This window comes from Condylura cristata, unplaced genomic scaffold (genome assembly GCF_000260355.1).
Source record: "Condylura cristata isolate star-nosed mole 26May11 unplaced genomic scaffold, ConCri1.0 scaffold00007, whole genome shotgun sequence".
NCBI classification, from domain to species: domain Eukaryota; kingdom Metazoa; phylum Chordata; class Mammalia; order Eulipotyphla; family Talpidae; genus Condylura; species Condylura cristata.
Window position 1 is genome coordinate 31163319 of NW_004567108.1, and position 20735 is coordinate 31184053.

Genomic DNA, 20735 nt, shown 5'->3' on the forward strand with positions numbered 1-20735 from the left:
ATCAACACAACTTTTCTAAAGAGAATCATTCAAATGATAAGATAAGAATTCTGGCTATCAGGATCATGAATGTTCTGTTTGCACATGGACTTCAAAGGCTTTGGAAAGCATCCTTTTCAACTTTCTGTGGAGATAGCTGAGTTGCTACAGGCTCTTGTGAGGTAAGATTTAAAAAGAGAGAGAGAAAAAAAAACTACAGTGGTAGACAGCTTCTGCTACACATCTTCGGAAGTGTGCTTTTTCGCAAAAGGAGAAGGAATATAGATAATTCCCAGTGCAAACCCAGGAGGACTTTAACTTTACTAATAATGAAATAACCAAAATTCTTTAACTTAGTATCTTTCATTCCAGCAAGCCATCTACATACCGGCATATTTATGTGAATATACACATATTAGTTACATTTCTCTTCCACAATAAGCACACTGTAACTAGTTATCCTGCTAGGATGAAAACAACTTTCAACTATATCTAAATTTTAGGCTAGGTGCAAAATCAGTTATATTCTCGATTGCCCGTTTACTGTACGTTTACAAGAAATCAATCTTGCTCCTAACATATTATCATTGGTCATCTTCAGACACATATACAAGGGGTGGGTCAAACAATAGTGTTAAATGATGGTCAACAGAAATAATTCTGACATTCACAAAATTATCTCCCAAATAGATTAAGCCTGTCAATACATATTGATTTATATTACATATAAAATTACCACTGAATGTTCCTAGAATTCTAAGAACTTTCAAGATTAGCTAACAACCATCCCCAATTTTACTCCCTCTCCTAATTTTACTGATCAATGAGAAAAAAAAAATCTATACTAGAAGAAATAGTACTTATGTACTAGGATAAATGCTAGTTTTATACCTCTGACTTGATGGCGAAGTTGAAAGTCAGATTATCTCTTGACTTTGATTACTCCTTTTTTCTGTAAATGTGGGACAGCATGCATTCTGATTCTATTATTTCCTGATTTCACTGATTTAGACCACAGTCATATAACAGACGTAGTTTATCGCTAGAGCAGTCTTTATTTCAGTTTAGTCTATCAGGCCGTTGTTTAGTTACAGCCAGATGACTAATTGGTTTTAATAATGTGTACTGGAAGTTTAGAGTTTTATTATCATGTTGTTTGGAGATCACCAAATCTCAAAGGAAAGTACCCAAGACACAGCTAGATGATCTGGTATAAAAGTAACGCTCAGCACCCAAGAGTGAATCATATTTCAGCTACTTGGATGTTGCAATTTTCTATTGGAAAGTTCACATGACAAAATTTAGAGGTGAATTAGGGAAGATGGGGAGGAAACAAGTCTTTAATAAATGAAGGCATTAGGTTATAGAGAGCAAGAATTGGGGAAATTTTTAACACAATCTCACTGTTAAAGTCAATTTGTGATATAACACAGCTTTCTTTAACCATAGAAGTTATCGTTTACTTTAAGATACACAGTTTGAAATCCTAGAGGATCTCTGATTTACTGAATATACTAGAAAAAGCTCTTCTGTATACCCTTTCTTTTCTTCTATTAACACAAATAGGTTCTAGTTTAGTTCTCTTTTAAAATAGATTAAGTATTTTTCTTCTTACACCAAAATCCCAAATGATCATAAAATTTAGATGTTGTGATCACCTCATTGCTACCATGCCTTTGTCGGTTAGTGGATGCATAGATTCCTGACAGAGCATGGGTCCAAAAAACTGGGCAGGGTTTCTGTTAAAACCAAACAATGATAACTTGCTACCTGTACAATTTACTATCTGCATTCTCTAAGCCATAGATTCACAATTATTATGAAACACATGTGCAAATAGCAGAATGACTTTTAATTTAAAAAAAAGCCAAATTTCCATATAGATACACTTAATTTTACTCATAAATTTCATAAATACATAATGAAGGATGATGTGTCAAGCAGGATCTTCTAGAATAGGTTCTGATAAAAGACAGCAGGAGTAGTCTGTTTCTTTTTCTAATCTTACTTAAAAATACTGGCATAAGCATTTCATTTACTTAAGCCAACCTTTGGGATAATTATTTCCTTAAAAATCATCTGATGTGGCCCTCCCTGGTGGCGCAGCGGGTTAAAGCACTGCACTGAGAAGCTAAAGCCACTTCCGCATGAGTTCAAATCCCGCCTGCCCCGGAGGAGACCACATGGCGAGGCAGACCTCTCCTGACCCGCCCGCTGCTCCCCTCAGCAGTGTACTTCGTCGATCTGCCTGTTCTGCTCCCCGCTCTGTCTCTGGTGAAGCCTCTCCGCCCCTAAACCTCTGGCCTGTACCCCAGTTCTGTATGTACAAATAAATAAATCTTTAAAAAAAAAAAAATCATCTGATGTATGGACTGTCATATATTTTAAAACCACAATGCCTAGGCCCTCCCTGGTGGTGTAGCGGGTTAAAGCACAGCACTAAGAAGCCAAAGCCACTTCTGTATGAGTTCGATCCTTGCCTGCCCCGGAGGAGACCACATGGTGTGGCAGACCTCTCCTGACCCGCCCGCTGCTCCTCTCAGGAGTGTACTTCGTTGATCTGCCTGTTCTGCTCCCCACTCTGTTTCCGGTGAAGCCTCTCACAGCCCCTGAGCCTCTGGCCTGTATCCCAGTTCTGCATGCACAAATAAATAAATCTTAAAAAATATATAAATAAATAAAAAACCACAATGCCTAGGTTACATGACAAAATCCCAGATTTTGTCTTACTTGGTGTGATGGGCACCCCAGGCAGTGGCAGATGGGGGCAGGAAGGAGGGTACAACAGTCCTCTTCAAGACCAGAGATGCTGAGACTATCACTCTTAAATAATTTCACTGAAACTCTACTCTCTTTATGCTAGAGATTGGCAACTTTTTCTGTTACAGGGTAGCCCAGAGTGGACTGGGCCGCCTGTCTGTGGGGCCTCACCTGCGCGCTCACAACTCAGTTACACTGCAGGTACACACAAAAGGGTCGATAATGGGTTTATTTACAAAAAGGGGAAAGGAATAGGAAACAAACCCAGGGAAAGAGAGCGGGATACAAAGTAATTGCAATACCTTACGGCTAGGCTGACTGAATGCACCTAGTCACCCGGTCTGGAGAGCTGCTTCCCGAGAAAGAGAGCCAGAGAGAGAGAGCACTAGATGCAATCATGCCCCTATGTATCCCCCAAATGTCCCAGAATTCCTTCCTGCTAGCTCCGCCCTTGGGTCCTCGCAGTTCTCTCCCTGGTACTGCTGGGAGTTGCAGTTTCAAATCACTGGAGCAATGTGTAGGGTCCAGAAAGCTGGAATAGGGGGTGGAGTCCATAAGACTGCAGAGTTCCTTTAGGACATCCTTCCCCTTAACATTTCAACACTACAGACATACAGCTGTCAATCTTTACGAAAGTGACTACACTCAGACCCTTGTTTCGGGCAAGCTGTCTCTGGGGGCAATGGTGAATAGAACTCTTTCTTTAGTGTTCGATAGTCCCCTCTAGATTTTATATCTGCTATCATTCTACCAAAATGTGTCCCTTGCTCCAGAGTTACTGGGAATTGGGAAGTCAGAGAACAGAAAAGGTCAGCTGAAAAAACAATGACGCAGTCATCACTGAAATTTGGACAGAAGACTGTTTAGACAACAATGCTGCTGTTAATGAAGAAAACATTTGTTCTTAGGCAACCTGAAGAGAGGAGAAAAAAATCTTGCAATGTGCTGGCAGTAAATCACAGGAGCACAGCTGCCACTGGTAAACAGACTGGGATATCCGTTTCTTGACAAATAATGTGAATAAAAGTTAACATTTTAAGATAAAAATGAATGAACATGAAAGTTTGGTGGCACCAGAAATGAAAGAAAAAACTAAATCCTTTTTAATAGCTTTTTGAAGAGAGAGAATAAAATGTCCATTTTTAAGAGTTAGTCTAGAAGATTTTGAGAACGACCTAGGTTTTCAAAGGTCCTCTAGGTATACCACTAGTTGTATTACTCCGAACCATCTCTTTTCCTTGAGTGTCAATTTCTTGAAATATTATATCAACCAATCAAATGATGCACCTGTAAGCATTTGGTAAACTATAAAATATTCAACAAAAATATTTTACCCTGTGCCAAGGGTTATGCTAAGTCACCAAGATCAGGGACTTTATTTTGTTCAGAGTTCTAATTCCAGCACCAAACACAGTCCCAGAGGATGTAGGTATTCAGTCCACTGGCAAACAAATGCTTTTTTGAATTGCATTTTAATGTGTTTCAAAGTTTCAAATGTCTCACCCTTTTGTTTTCTTCAACAAATGGTAATTTTCTTACTATTTTCCTTTGAAAGGAGAATCTTGGTTGGTTAATTTTCAGATTTAATTTTAAACAGACATTCTATACAATAACATGAAAAAAAGCCATAAAGACTTAGCCATCATCCTTCATGTAATGGCAATTCAGTACACACTTCTTTTAGCTTGCTTTAACTGTGGTGACATCAGGATTAACGCGGCAAACCAGAATGTGCAGCCAGGCCCATGTGTCTGAATGTCTGATACATTTTCAATTTGTCTGGTAGAATGGAAGTTTGGCACGAAGCACTTTTGTCAAAGCCAAACCACTGTAGGACTTTAAGTAGAGGAAATTGATGTTCCGAAGCTTAGTTAGTGTGCTGGGCGTCTAATCTGTTTCTGATTGATGGACTAAGCAATGTTACCATTAGCCACCTAAAATACACTCTCAGGTTGGCCATAAAAAGTAAATTACAGGGATCATGAGATTCCAGCCATCATGAACATAAGCCTTTCATTCAGAAAAGTAGATACTTCTTCAGTAGGAAAATTCTCTGGTTAGCAGAATCACAGTATCTTTTACATAATGTTTGCCAAGCCAAAGCTAATGTATTCTAACAACTATATTAATGTATTTTCCAGAGACAATGGACTAGGAAAAATAAGCCCAGTGAATCTCAAGTACTTAGAGTGAGTGGAGACTAACTGCAACTAACTGCATTCAGTACCTCTTGGTGTAATCCACCCGTATAGATTCTGGCCTAGGCCGGTTTGACCCTAGGAAGAATAAATACAACAGCTATCCTTTTGATAACTGGATGTCCTTACCTTCAGCTCAGTGTGCCTGATTGCAATTCCATCCTATCCGTAAAATAATAAGATTCTAGTCAGCATTATTGTTCAGATGCTGTGAACTATGGATACATAAGGAAACCTAAGTTATTTAGTTAACCTAAGAATTTCCCTCTGTAAGAAGAGGATGCAATGGTCTTTAGTAAAAGCCATCCAAATCAGTATGACACAGTTTATATAGGTGTAACATTTGAAATGAAGTGTCGGTAACATTTGTTTCAGTAGCTCTTACCTTGCTCACAAAGTGCACCAACATAGCTTGGGAGACAGAGACATCTGAAGGTATTAAAACCATCAACACAGGTGGCACCATTTCGACAGGGGTTAGAGTGACATTCATCAAAATCTGAAATAAAATCAGCAAAGGTCACAGAAATATTTTCAAAACAAGTTAAATATGAGATTCTATTTTAGTGAAGGTCAGTTCCATTTGAATCTTAAATTTAAAAAATTAAATACTTTTTTAGTGTGTCCCCTAATCTAGATGAGTCATGCTGACACTTAGTATTTTTTTTTATCTGAAATTCAACTGAAGTGACCCCTTTCTAAAAAATAAAATGATATTTTATTTGAAAGATCTGGCAACCCTAAAAATAATTGTCAACAGTAATTAGAGGAAAGTCATTGTCTTTCATGCTTTTAAATAAGGACTGAAACTAAAGGGCCCTCTCACTGCAGGCCTGGCTCAGCTGGGGTTGGTTACCAGTCTGTTAATTCAGAGAACAATTAACTGGCCTCACTGCTTCAGGCCCATCCTTCACTTTGATTGTCATGATAATTTGGTTCTTTGGCTTCCAATCCTTCCACAGATCCCAACTGCCCAGACAGTGCTCCAGTCAGGGTGGCCTGGGCCTCACAGAGAATATTAGAAATACATGTTCGCGGGCTAAGTCCAAACCCACTGAAACAGATGCAAGAAGGGTGCAAACGCAAGTCCATGTTTTACCAAGCTCTGCAGGTGATGATCATGTGTGCGAAAGTCTCAAATCACGCCATTAGAGTATGAAGTAAAACTGCTCGCTACACTGGATTCAGGACCTTCTCCGCCATATATCAACCCCCTTTATAGTGTTCTCTCCTAATGTTCCCCTCCCACAAACCCCAAAGTAGGCATACCTGAAAGCCCTACAGTCACCCACATATATTTGTGCAGTTGTGGTTTCTGTGCTTTTGACGTGTCTAAATCTCCTGAGACTGTAATTTCTGGTTTTCAGATCTACCACAACATCCTCCCAAACTTTAAGATCAATATTAAATGCAAAGTTTTTACACAGATTTCCATGATCTCCACTGATGAACATGATGAAATATCTATCTTTATTTTCCAGATCCAACTTGAATTAGTCTATGATTTTTAAACTTCATTTAACAGTATAATTCACCTAAACAGGGCTGTCTCTGAAGTTCTTTTATTGATTTAAGTAATGCAAATTTCTCCCCAATATACATTCTGAAAACTACCTTCTTTAGTCAAGAACATCTTACCGAGTTCACACTGATCGCCACTGTATCCTGGCACACAGGTACACACATAGGAAGTCTCAGTAGGATAACAGGTGCCTCCATTAAGGCATGGATTCGTTTTGCAACGATCAGGTCCTATCATGTTCAGGAAAATTAAAAAAAAAAAAAGTAATTAGAGTCATTGCTAAGTTTCAATGCATTTTAGCATAAAATGTCACTTATTGCTACCATAATGCAAGCTTTACCATAGCAATTTAGAAAAACTACACATAAAATTTAACATTAATTTTACTTTCTGGAGTGCTTCTTGGCATGATAGCTAATTGTTACAAATTGCATCTATTCATTTCCTGGATTTATTTTTTAAATTATTTTTGGTACAGTATCTGGCAACTAGTATCCTCTAATGCAGATTTAGTTGGCATGATAATGGCAATTGATTTTAGTCAAAATGATTACACATATGTGCACAGTGAATGGAAAATGTATTCTTTTAAACGAGGTTAGTTCATGTGAAATGGCTGGATACACAGAACATGCATTCTTTTTAGCAGATTGTCTTGTTACCATCATTTGAATTATTATTGCCTTTTACCACTTAATGCTCAGAAACTGTGTTTCTTCGAAAGTGTGCACTGAAGTCTCTTCTGCTACATTAATATGCTTTTTCCAAAAACACGTTCCAAATGTACTCCTTTAAACTATACTTGAAGAAAAGCAACACATGGATTAAATGCTACTGTATACAAACAAATACAAACACCTAACCTAAAATGAAAATCCCACTTTTTATTACAGTTTCTCATAAAACACAAATAAAATTGACACTCCAAGCAGATAAACAGAAAGGCAAGAGATAGATTTATGGGAAGAAACAGTTTAAAAAATATTTCTAAACGCACAAACTGTAACACTAGTTGAAGCATATATTTTACGGCATACTATTACATGGGTAATTGCATTTATATTAACAGCTTGTATTTATTATTTGAAAACTTTCTCAGAATTGTGTAAGTTTTAAAATGTCCAGCAATTGAAATTTTACAAAATAACCGAATAAATGGGTTAGATAATGAAATAAAAATCTTATCTTCAGAAAGCCCCCAGCCCTGAAATGATTAACGCATGAAAAAAAATAAGAAGTTTACTTATGAAGTATGAACTAAAGGAAAATCCAGATAATCAAGGAACTGTTATAGAAGCTAATTGAGCCTTTCCCACACAGGAAAGTCAAACTCAAACTTTCCAAGTGTTAAGTAAATTCTGGACCATTAGAAAAAATTGACAGATATACATTTGCATGTGGAGTTCAACTTTATAATGAGGTTAATTCAGGTGCTTATTACTACTCAAAAATTAGTCCAATTTTTTAAAAGACGCTCATAGAGCTCTAAAAATATTTAGAATCTTAGTAGTTTTAGCTTTCTTTCTGCCTTTGAAAGTACTGCCTATATCACAAGACTACAGTTAAAATACATGTCACGCAAATGGGAAAGTATTACTAGCATTCCCACCACAGACACGGGTAATAGGCGGAAAGGGGATTAAGGGCTTGGCAAGAACATGTTCCTTCTGTGAACTTAAAGTAGCTTGGATTGGGAGAAAAGTTTTGTTTTCATGATTTCATTCTACCCTAAATCAGCTTGTTTTAATCTCCGAAAGTTGAATCTGTAAAGAAGAAACCAGGATATGTATTGTGAGCTCCTGCTTACTAAATTAATGTAAAGTGACAATTTATTTTGCAATGAAGTCGCAAGTTCTAATCTTAATAAACTTGGTGGACTGTTAACTGGTACACATTTCTCCTTCATTTGTCGACCCTAACTCTCCTGTATATGTATATAATGATATAGAAGTATATATACAATGATTTCCAGACCTTATTTTTTACCATTCTGATGCATATTTCAGTTACAGAATAATAAACACTGGCCAGATTACTGTTATTATTTACAGAATAAATACAGAGTGAAAACAAACAAAAGCCCATCAACCACCTTTGATTGACTTTATTCATAAAATACACTAGCTATATAACAATACTTCAAGTCATTTGCTCTTTGTAACTACTTTCCTCTACCTAGAGCACACCACATTGAAGTATTAATGGCTCAAAAGATGCCACCCCTGATAAAATCAGAAGAATAATTCTAAGTATAGCCATGCCATAAAACATATTCATAAAGATAAAACAGATTTTCAACTAGCAAAGCTCTTAGAGTACTAAGGCAGGTAGGTGGTGATGAATATACATAGATTCCACTCAGGTCGTATTTAAATAATCTTCCTGGAAAACTTCATTAAAGTGGACTTTTCAACATAGTAGGCTTAATTAAACAGAAAATGAATTCTACCAAGGAAGTATTTCAAGATTTCTGGTTTAGATATTATTAAATATCAATGGTTAATCTTTACAGCTTGTTAATAGGAAACCAGCAAGGGACAGTAAAAAGACCATTTCCACTTTGCAACAGAAATGACCAAGGTTCAGATCTCACTTTTGCTACAGCATGTGTTGCTGTGCAAACTCAGGCAAATTATAGAAGCTCTCTGAATCCTCCATCCTACCCTTTTAAACAGAGATAATCTTTTTTATAACCTGTTTGTAAAATCAAGCTAAATAGCCTAGATAAGGCATCATCAAATTACTGCTTTCTGAACTTTCAGTAAAGATATAGAAACCCTTTCTCAACAGAGGACGAGTATACACTGAATAAAAACCACCAATAGCTAGCCCCTGTTAGATAAATATGTAGACTATCTCAAACAAGGAAATTATATGAAAGTGTGAACTGATAACTGATATTTACAAACCATGTGAAATATTTATTAGAGCTATCTACTATTCTCAAATTTTAAAGGCTTAATAGGTTTTCATTTGCCGCCTTAATAGCACCTATCAATGAGAGATAGGGTGTTTTGTGTATTTTTAAAAAAGAGATGCATTTAAGTATGAGATATATTCAATATAACACAGCAACACTACAGTTGCAAGTAAAATCAAACTGAGCTTTTACATCATTAACAACTTTCATTTTTTTTCTATGTGGCAACTGTCTATTGTTCCTAAAACCTAGAAAAACACAAACAATATCTGTAAAGCCATAAAAATAAACTGTACTTACTTTGTATCTCAATATTGTGGTCTGTCCTGCTGTCATGTGAACAATATAAAAATCTCCATTGATTTAACAACACAATAGAAGGTATATATTTATATATGTTAGGACCAAGGGACTGTTTCCAAATCGGGAAACAGATTTATCAATGGTGTGACCTTACCTGGTAAATAAACTGCTGTGCCTTCCACTGACTCTTCATTAATGCCAACCAGGAAACCGGTATCATTAGAAGTTTCCAGAAAAGAAAATGATGGTGTAAGCTCAGTATTTAACTCCACAGTATTTACTCTTGCCTGGTTATTGGAATCAACAATTCTCACTGATACTTGCTGTTCTGATGTTGCTACAGTGGAATCCTTCTCTCTACCCAAAACTTGGGTTTCAGGGTTTCTTTCTAAAGGAGAAAGAATGGTGGCTTTCTCAGAAGTCTGTGGCCTGGGCTGAGGCACCACACTGGCCTCAACCTGGTAAACTGCAGAGGCAGAAATAGAAGGTGGCCACAGTGTAGCACCTTCTGACTTAACTTTGCTTGTAGCTGTGACAACATCTCCAGCCTTGGGTATTCTGCTACTGGGAAACACCTTGATTGTGTCTCCAGAAAGTTCAATATTGTTTTTGTTTTGGAGATCTGGGGTGATCTCAGTTCCTTCTTCAGCGATTAGTTCTGTGGGAGAAATTTCCATTTGTTCTAATAACTGAGGTTTGCTGTGATCTTCTGAAGATGCTAATTCTGTGACAGGAGATGAGGACGGAGGTTCAGTTACATAAAAGTACTTTTTATTTAAAGGTTTGAAAGTTGCTTCAACATTTGCAGGTTTTCCTGGGAACATTTGAGAAGTGCTGGCATCTGAGACTGGCAGAGCCCTAGGCTGCAGACCTTCCGTGTGTTCAGAGGCTCTGCTGCCTGAGGGGACAGTGAACGGAGAAGATGGTGTCTGGGAAGACAACTTTGCGAAACCTGAAACTGCTGATGTTGCATCAGTGTAATCTGGGGGATTGAATCCTTCCAGTACAGTAGGTGCCTCTGTTAAACTCTGAGCCATAAGGTGGGGAGGACTAATACTTACAGGAGGTGTGGGATCTATCAGTGCCTCCTCAGCTCCTGAAGAGAATTCTGGCTGAAAGGAAGGACCTACAAATTTCTTTTCTGCATATTCACCTTGTGTCTTTTCCAAATGACTCAATGTTGCTATAATTTCACTCTGGTCTGCAATTGCTTGCCCATCAGACAAAGTGCTTGATTCAAAGACGTCTTCCACGGCACTTTCTTCAACTTTTGGTTCCTCAATCTTGGGATTAACTGTGGCAGAATTAGTAGGAACAGGCAAGGATGTTACTGTAGGAAGAGACATATCTAACTCATTTTCTGTGCTAAGGGTAGGGACCCCAGTTGTGAAGACAGAGCCCACATAATCTAACTGGTTTCTATCTTCAGAAGTCAGCAACTCATGATGTGTTGCCTGAGTATAGCTAGCCAGAATATCACCAGAGCCTTCAAAGTTTTCCTCAGTTGAAGAAAGATTAACAACTGTCTCATATTTCTCCTGAACTTGAGGGTTTTCTTCATTACTGTCATGCGGCCCTGATGGCAGTTCTGATTCTATGTCCGTCTGCATTCCAAGTATGTCCTCATACACAGGCTTAGTGTGATCAATATCAATGATAGTGTTTTTATCTGATGTCAGCTCAGGGAGAATTTCAAGAATTGTACTCTCTGTGATTGTCAATATTAAATCTTTGTCCTCTTTGTCCAGATCTATAATAATATTTTCAGTGGCTTTTCTCCTGTCAGGATTTAAAGTGGACTCCTCGAATCCCACGAGATAGTTTTGGAAACCACCTGCCGTGTCTTCTGTGGACTTCTCATAAGACATTGTACTTGACATTGTTCCATTTGGATCTGAAGAGCTTTCATTCTGTTCTGAATAAAGAGGCAGCATTGACACTGTCGGGAATGCATCAACAGTAACAGCTTTGGCTCTTGGAAGCTCAGGAAGTTTTTCCAAGGATCTATCAGAAACAAATGTGGTGCTTCTTTGCCTGGTTGCCTGAGTTGTTCCAATAGTGTGGACTAAATCAACCGTATCCAATTCCCCAGATCCTTCACCAGAATGTTCATAAAATAAGTGAGATGATTTTGGTGCTGATGTAACAGATCCTTTGGCCATTTCCAGACCGTATGTTCTATCCAGAAAATCGGTGGAAAAGGTTGTTGTTTCTTTAGCTTCTGCTGTTGAAGAATTCTCAATGGAGACATGTTCGGTCATAGGTTGTAGACTACCAGTTTTAATTTCCCCAGCCCAACTGTGAGTCTGACTTTGAGGCTGCTCAGGGTCTGTGGAAAAAGTGAAAGGTGCCGTTGTGTGTCCTTCTGTTCTGATGTCACTTAAAATCTCAAGTAAAGTTGTGCTGGCCACTGTCTTGCTGTTTTTGGAGATGCTGTCTGTCTTGGAAATAAGGGAGCTGACTTCATTTTGCACATTTTTCATTCCCTCATAGTCTTCAGTTACATCACTGAAAATGCTTGTTTCTACGCTTCCCAGTTGAGAAGTTTGGGTATCTATCGTGTGAATGATTTTTTCCATTTCAGTGATGCTTTCTGATTCAGCAGTAGGCAAAATTTCCCCTGATCCCAGTCCAGAGAATAAAAGATCAGTATCTGACTCTTTCATTATTGGTTTTGTAACTTTGGAAGATTTTACACTTCCTTCCTCTTTTACTGGTAGATCTGTAATTATAATTTCAGCTGGTATAGATTTAGTCACTGAGGTAGCAGCTAAGAAAACATCAAATTCTGCGGTAACTTCAGGGAGAGTAGTGTATGGTTCCAAACCCTTTGCATATGGATCTGGAGTAGAAATGTCAGCTAAAGAAGAGCCTCTCGCCTCCACTTCCTCAATGTTAATGCCAGTTGTGTTCATTGTTAGTGTAGAATAATCTGTGGTTCTAAGTCCAGTGTCAGTAAATGTTTGTGAATCAAAATTTGCTTGTTCCATAGTTTGGGGAAAGCCCACTGAAACTGTGCTAAAGGCCTTCACTTCCTCCTTATCTGCTGCAGCTTCAGTAACTTCAGCTTCCACTGTTGGTAAAATCGTTGATCTTTTATCAGCTTCACTGATTGTATCTACTTGTTCCCATCGTTGGCCAGCAAATGGAGATTGTATATCAGATATATTTCCCACAGCACTGGGAAACACTTGGTCAACAGAGCTACCCAACTGCTCACCCGAACCCTCAGCTGAGGCTGTGAACTCTTCCCAGGTGGATGCAGATGCAATGACCAAGGGATTTCCAGGTTTTTCTGAGTCAATTATGTGACTGATGGTATCTGAAACAGGTATTGCAGATGGTTGAGTCTGGGTATCCTTAAATGCTGCATCCCCAGAGCCCCCTGGCATTGCTATTTCTCCTTTTCTTATGGGATGAGAGATTGTTGAATATTCTCCTAAGTCCCCACTGAAATCTTCCTCCAAAGGAAAACTGGTAGAGAAATCTTTTATTTCTGCCCCATGAGTAGGCTCTCCTGAAACTTCTGAGGTCAAGTTGTCCTTGGATGTTTGGCTTATAATTTCAGCAACTTCTCCATCCATGACAGTGCTCAAATGTAGTCCTGTTGACTCAAAGGGGGATAAAGTTTCCATCTGAGGAGATAAAGTAGCAGCTGCTTCCTTTCTGGTTTGAATTTTGGGCTCTAATGTTAATGAAAATGAAGAAACAGTGGTGATTTCAGGGTCAGCAGCTACTTCTCCAGAGCCCTGCTCCAAAAGGGAACCACCTGGGACAGTGGCCAGCTCTTGTGGAACCCCAGTTTGAACACTAGAGCTCGGTGCAGTGCTCTGTGTCTCCAGCTTATCTAAAATATTTGGTTCTGTCAAGACAGGAGTAGAGTTTGTCATTTCCTTTTCAATCAGTGTGGGTGTTGCCAAGGACATAAAATTTTTCCTGGTAATTGATGCTAAGTCACTAGGTGTAGCTTCATTTATGCTTTCTAATTCAGAAGGTAGCATTAATTGATCCGATTGCTGTGTGGATGAAAGCACCTCAACTGTCAAAGCCATGGCTGTGGGTCCCTCCTCTTCAACTTTCTTTATCTTTCCCTCAAGCGATGGACTGAAAACCCGCTCAGAAGTGTCTGTTCCCCTTTCAAATTTGGTAGGCACTACTGTAGGAGGTTGTTCAGAAGCTGAATAAATAGTAGTTGCAGGAACATCAAGAAGGTTTTCTGTGATCATTATATTGCCAGTACCTAAAGTAATGAGTGTATCTGTAGTATTTCTCTGTGACAAATTGATTACCATGGTGGACATTTTAGCTTTATCATCTTCTGAGTCCCCTGAACCTTCTGGAATTGAAATTGAAGGACTTCCTGAAACCTCTACAGTTTGTCTAGGTGTTACTTCCACCCAGCTTTCTATGGTGGACTGTGAATCACCCGAATGTGGATTCCTGGTTAAGATAACTGAGACATCCTCTGAAACATTTGCCGACACAGAACTTGAGACTAAAGTTGGAGTAAATGTGACAGAAATGCTTTTTTCTGCCTTTTTACCAAATGTTACTTCTGTAGCCCTTGAAAAGAACGATCTCTGAGATTCTTGGTTAATGGAAGCATCTCCTGAATACTCTTCAGGAAAGAGAGGTGCAGAATTGGTATGTTCAGGCATCTGATTATCAAGTTCAAGACCTCCCTCTGTGACTGATTCTGGTCTTTCTGAGGTTTCTCCTTCATGGAATGGAACTGTGGGGAAAATGTCAGGTTCACCACTTGAAAAATGTTCTGGAATTTCAGGGTGAATCTCAGGCATCCATGTGATTTCAAGTGATTCAGTTGTTTCTTTAGAGTCACTAGGCTGTGAGTCAGTAGACAATCCAGTTTCAGTTATTACAAACTGAGAAGTCTCACTTTCACTGCTATCTGAAAAGTTTTGAGAACGTGCAACACTTTCAAACTGGCCACGCCTAGCTTCTGCCATTTCTGGGTCCTTGGGCAGAGCAGTGACGAGATGCTTCCCATTTATATACTGTACCGAAGGGGTGGTTGTTACATCAGTAGCATTTTCACAGTCTTCATCTTCATCTTCGTCATCTTCACTGTGATATATATCTATTTCAATGTACTGAGGCAAAATTAGATCGTGCTCTGCATCAGTTTCTTCACTACAAGGTTCATCTTCTTTAGATTCTGAATCTATTGGATGACCAATCATACTCAAATCACTCATTCGACCTGAAAAAAACAAAGAGTTTTCACAATACTTAAATGGAAGATTTGGCAGTGCACAAAATCGATAGCAAGGTTGGCTGATCACACGTATACACACAGAGAAAGAGTCAAATCTTTTCACAGTAAGTGCAGTCACCTTCATTGCATGGTCCTCAGTCTTCAAGTTTGCTGTTTTATATTAACAACAGGGAAAAAATAAACCCAAGTTAAGATTAAAGGAAATAGACATCGACATATTTAACAAAACAATATCCTTAAAATAAAACAGGGAAATGAATATATACATTGTTATGATGAAATGTGGCGATTCACCTTTGTGTGAACTGAAAAAAAATTTAAAATTCAGACCATTTCACCAGCTCATACAGAAAAAACAACTGAGTATTGTTCTTTAGATATGAAGATGCTCAGACACACTATTCAATAAGAAAATGAGGCGAGATTCCTTTAGAACGTTTGTCACAATCTGTTCAAGAGAAAGCTGTTTAGAAAAATAAAAGAGAAGTTTCTTTTGGACCTTGTCACACTTAATTTGCAATGTCTCCCCAGTGCAACAGTGAGATAAGACAGTCATACACACTGCAGCTGCATCCCAGATGCAAGAGCAGGAAGTCCTGGATGAGGGGGTCCTGTGCAGGGATAATTCAGTAAAAGTACCAAAAAGAAGATTCTTCCACATCTTTACCCCCTTATCCTTTATGAGACATGCTCTGGATTGTCTCAATTAAAGTTCTTTTCCTAAACATTTTCTCCAAAGGGCATTCAAGAACCATTTGAACTATCATTTGAAATAGCACATATTCTTAGAGCATTCCCTAGATTGTAGGTTGCCAAAGGATACCAACTACTATGCCCAAGTGACATTTATGCCTCCAATAAAGCTCCTTGTCTGGGTATAGGGCTTTGCTCTCATCACAGTGGAATTCTGTTATTCTACCAGAAGGTCCTGCTACTACGGCAGCCAGCCCCAGAGGCATGGCAGAACACAAAGGTCCCCAAGGACTGCTGAGCCGTGAAAAGACAGAGAAACAGAGAGTATACAGGAATCTTGTTCCTATCCATGTCATGCTTATTTATGCTGAACCTGAGAACTTGCAGAAAGAGTAATTATGACGGAGCCATCCTGTCCTCAAAAGACTGTTACTGTTGTAAGGAGTAGCTCCCCTCTATGTATGAAAGGATCGCATCTAACATTATGGTAAGCTGGAAAAGGAAAAACTCTATTTATACGGTTTACATTCTTTATGTGTTAGCATAAACATAGAAGTGTATGAACTATCAACAAAAACACAACAGGAGCTCAAACCATAACTAAAAAAGAAGAATCCCTATTTACATTTATCCCTTTTACTCTTCTGTTTCCAATCACATTTTTAATGTATTGTTTCCATAAAATACTATTCGCATGTTGCATAGGGTTGGCTTTCTCTCTCTCCTTCTTGTTTGACTTTCACACATTATATTTCATTTCTTACATAGCCATCCTGTTCACTCTCTTCATTAGCTCTTTTCAATTATGTAAATAAAGGCTGTGGATATTCAAATGGATGCAAGATTTCTAGAATAAGAGACGTGAGATCAGTGCCTATCTCTAGTTTAATATAAAAATGTGTGAATTTATGATTTTTGCCATAGATGTTGCATCAATTTCTAATTGCTAAACTTAAAATACTAAATACCTTACCTTTTCCCAAAATAATATAATTAAAAACTAAGCTCAGTCACTAAACCAGTTACTATAAACTTAACAGTCACTAATGTGTATATGTTTTAAAGATATCACAATGAAATATTTTAATAATAACACCTTCTTAGATGGCTTACATTTAAGTCTACCTTTCACTATTATGAAAGACTATGAGAACTACAAATAATGTATGTAATTGTGTATAGGCTTAATAAAGTTTTGAATGAGGGTTTTGTTAATTGCCTGGGGCTTTGAAGTTAATTTGCTAACCCTTTGAAGAGAATCTGCTGACAGATTCTCTAAATTAATTTGCAATTTATTTTTAGTTGGAGAGTTTTCCAATGTTTGAAATGTCATGGGGATTATATGGTGAGTACACTCTGATATGAGCAGGTGAATCCTCTCAGGCTACCCATACTTCTATTATTATGACTGTAACTCTCACCCATGTTTCTACTTGCTTATTTGGGTTTAGTCAGTCTCTGAAATTTTTCTTCATTGCCCCCACTTCCCCATTCACATTACTAGAGAATTGCAAGAGCTGTAATTATTGCAAACCAGAAACATTTCTTTGCAGGGTATGTTGGGGACACCTGTGCTCTACTGAAAATAGCTACTTCATTCCAAAATCATGACCTGCTCTATATTGTACTAACAGAACTACCTAATAGAGTAATTCTTGTTCCTAGCTCTTACATGAACAAGTCATTATAAGAGACTGCTCTATTTTAAAATCTTATTCTAAAGATAATATAACTTTTATTTGAATTTTAAGAGTTAAACCACAGAATTCTACAAGGTGTATGCATAATCTTTTCTGTGTTTATATGAAGCTATTTTAATAGCTTGACGTGAGCATACTAGAACCATGGTTAATAGATCTTTTAATGGTATTTTACACAAAGCTTTATTGCCAGCTGACCTCAGATTATTCACCACGTATTTTTAAGCACTTCATGGCAAAGTTTTGTAGACACAGTACAAGTCTTCCAGTCATACTGGAAGCAGACACAAAACATAGTTGCTAAGATGCATAAGCAGCTGGGTGAAGTTCATGTTCTCTTTAGGGAATCTTACAACTTAAGTTTAAGAGCTTTTAATTAAATTTAAGTGTATACCAATATACTCAGTGGGGATATATTAAGATCACATTTCTTTATTAAAATAGATTTCATTTTAATGTGCAACAAAAAAATGCCTTGTTTATTTTAAAGTTATAATAGACAACCATATCGAAATGCTTGAGAAACACTTACAAAATTTAAATAAAGTTTGTAGTGCTTTCAATGCTTATTTTCAACACATACTTACAGCTCCATTCACTAGACAAACAAATGTTTCACTTTCACTCACTTTTAATATGTTCCTAAATAAAACCAAATGCTACCTGACACCTTACACAGGAAGAAAAACACCTAGTATGATCTTAACCAATTGACTCAGGTATCCTAACTCCCGAACAGCTTCAACATTTGCGACCATAAACATGGTACAAACTCAGGATGTTAAAAAAAAAAATTGACAGTAGTAATCATGATATAAACACCCTCCTCAAATCTTGTCGAATGTTTATGCATTCTTCATCACCTTAATAAGTAAAAATTGTGATACTTATATCATACTCAATCCACGTAAAGATAAGAAAGATTAAAGACTAGGAGATCAATATTGAATTACATGATCCCCACTCCACACTAGTTCTGCTGACTGAGGTACATTCGGTTCACCACCCAGCATGCTATCTTAAACTGACAGCCTCATCTGGCGGAGCAAGGAGCCCAATTTTTCTCAATACATGAATTTTATACTCAGAAAAGGCAATATATGAGTATAAACAATTTAAGCATTTCTGGTGGCCTTGCTTTCAAGAGAAAAACATGTTATGGGGATGATAAATGAGGGTAATTTCTCTTCTCAATTTCAAATAACCCTCTAATAATACTGTTCCTTCAAGTGGAAAGAATATGTTTTGATAGAGTCATCAGCTCTAAGTGCACTGAGGAAGTGTGGGCTCTTCTTCATTACAAAAAAGGCCCCAGGTACTTCAAAACCCCCAGTTTTTAAGGAGTAATGGCTTTCCTGGAGGAATAGCACGATCAAGGAATTTGGCACTTCGGAGCATCTCTGAACAATAAGATGAGCTATATGAGAGAGAATAAGCCAGATTGTTTTTGTTTTTAAATGTTTCCTGAAAAGTAGAACTAGTAAACTCAAGCCAATCATAGGGCAATACTTTCATTATCTTTTGTTTTATTTTCTTTAACATTGTCAAACCATAGATAGACAGGCGGACAAACAGATAGAAACCAGATATCCTAAAACCAGAAAGTGCTTTGGTCACATCAAAAATATAAAATTTAAGTTAAAAAGTCTCACTAAAGTAAAATAAATTATCTCCCACATGTAAGCATGTGTATATTTCATTCAAAGCCCCCCAAACTATAGCTACTTAGCTAAACTTTACCAAACACTGCTTTACCTTTAAGTATGACCACTCTCTTCTTCAAAAGTCAGGAATAACTAGTTTCCAGTCATCTCCACCTGATCTCTTCATTGCCATCAAGTGACCCACATCTATCATTGTCATGTATATTGTTGCCTATCACTCTCTGCCTAGTACATCCCCTGAAGCTCTTCATTGAACCCCAGCAACTGATGTTCCTATCCCATATCCTCCTCTTCCCCATTTCAGGCAGGTAGTCAAGAAGGACTCTCCTCAACTTGGATTATTTAATTACCTTCCTTCAAATTATTCGTGTTGAAGATACAGTGACCCAAAGTATCTCTCTAGAATTTCTCACTGTAAATTGACTGTATCTTTCATTGTATGCCATGGGATCTAAGTCATATTGTTTCCTATTTATAAGTTCCCTATTTGTTTTATATTTTGGTCTCCCTTGTTTTATATTTTGGTCTCCCTTATGTTCCACAGTTAGAATGAAGAGATCCTTTAAACACATGATGCTTTTTATACTCTACCTTCTTAACCCAATTTGGGGGAATTGGTTGGAAAACTATCTATGCTGTTATTTATCATTGAAAAAGAAAAAGCTTACGTTCTATTAGATTAACAGCTCCCTTCAAAAGATTTGCATTTTGAAATGAAGAAATTGTTGTTCTTTGGCTATTTAAACAGATCAAATTCTAAGGTACATTCAAGAACCAGATAACTCAAACAATAAAAATGTTTACGATTAAAAATACCCAGGCAATTTGGATGGGCAGACACAGTTTGAATATTTTTACTATCACTCATTTTCTTTCTCAATCCAGAAGTCCACGTAGGCTTGTATCAGGGTAAAAAGCACTCACAGTTTTCCTCAAGTACAAATTTACTTTGGCAGTACAGCCAAAAACACCTTAAGTCACAGGTACACATTTTTCCATTTCCTTTTGATTTTGATAGAGAAAAAAAATCACATGGGTACACAAAGTAAGTTATGCAACTCTGGGTAATTCAAGATCTATTCTCCACCCTCAGTCTTACAAAGATTCCTGGAAGTTTTAAAAACCTTCACTTTAATGATATTTGTTTTCTTCCAAGTTTCATTTAATACTTGTGTAACAAAACCTATATTCCCAAATGTGATTTTTCACTTCCCTGAGTGGGAGACTGAATCATAGGGATTCCTTTCTCCAAATTAGTAAAGAATAGTTAAACTGGCAGGCGTTTAAAACAGGTCTTCTTCCTAGGAATGTCTGCTGCAGCCTGCTGTCTGAAAGACAGAAACCCTTTAGTTTACCAGTATTGTCCACCACTCATGGTGCATGCAGCAAAATCACATGGGGTACATCTTAAAATAGATACTTAATAATAAAAAATTAGTCAAGGAAGCAAATCTAAGGACAATAAAAACAAAAAAATACAGGTGTCTGAAACCCCCTCACTAGGTCAGATTCAGATTTTGGTGATGATGGGCCTGTAGGTACTTTTTTATCTGGAAGCTCCATGTAATTCTGCTATAAAGCTAGGATTGAGAAGATGTGTGGGAATATTTACTTACTGGGCTATTTCCTGTGGCTTTCAACCCCCACATGGCATGGCAATAAGGCTGATGTCTGGTTAATGTTGCTCCAAACCCTCCTGGGGCTCCACGGTGAGCCATGAGGGTCCAGAGAGTCTGGGAGGTCAGTTCTGGGACTTTGCT

The 20735-nt window shown here is 37.7% G+C and overlaps 1 protein-coding gene across 1 annotated transcript in view; it reads right to left on the bottom strand.

The window, feature by feature from the left end:
- The window catches only part of VCAN (versican), a 91326-nt gene that overhangs the window by 25580 nt on the left and 45011 nt on the right, over positions 1-20735 (bottom strand). The window contains exons 7-9 of the mRNA XM_004678428.2: positions 9837-14903; positions 6576-6689; positions 5323-5436 (exon numbers count right to left, since the gene is read on the bottom strand). Of these exons, the coding sequence (XP_004678485.1) occupies positions 5323-5436; positions 6576-6689; positions 9837-14903 (5295 nt within the window). The remainder of the gene's footprint in view (positions 1-5322; positions 5437-6575; positions 6690-9836; positions 14904-20735) is intronic.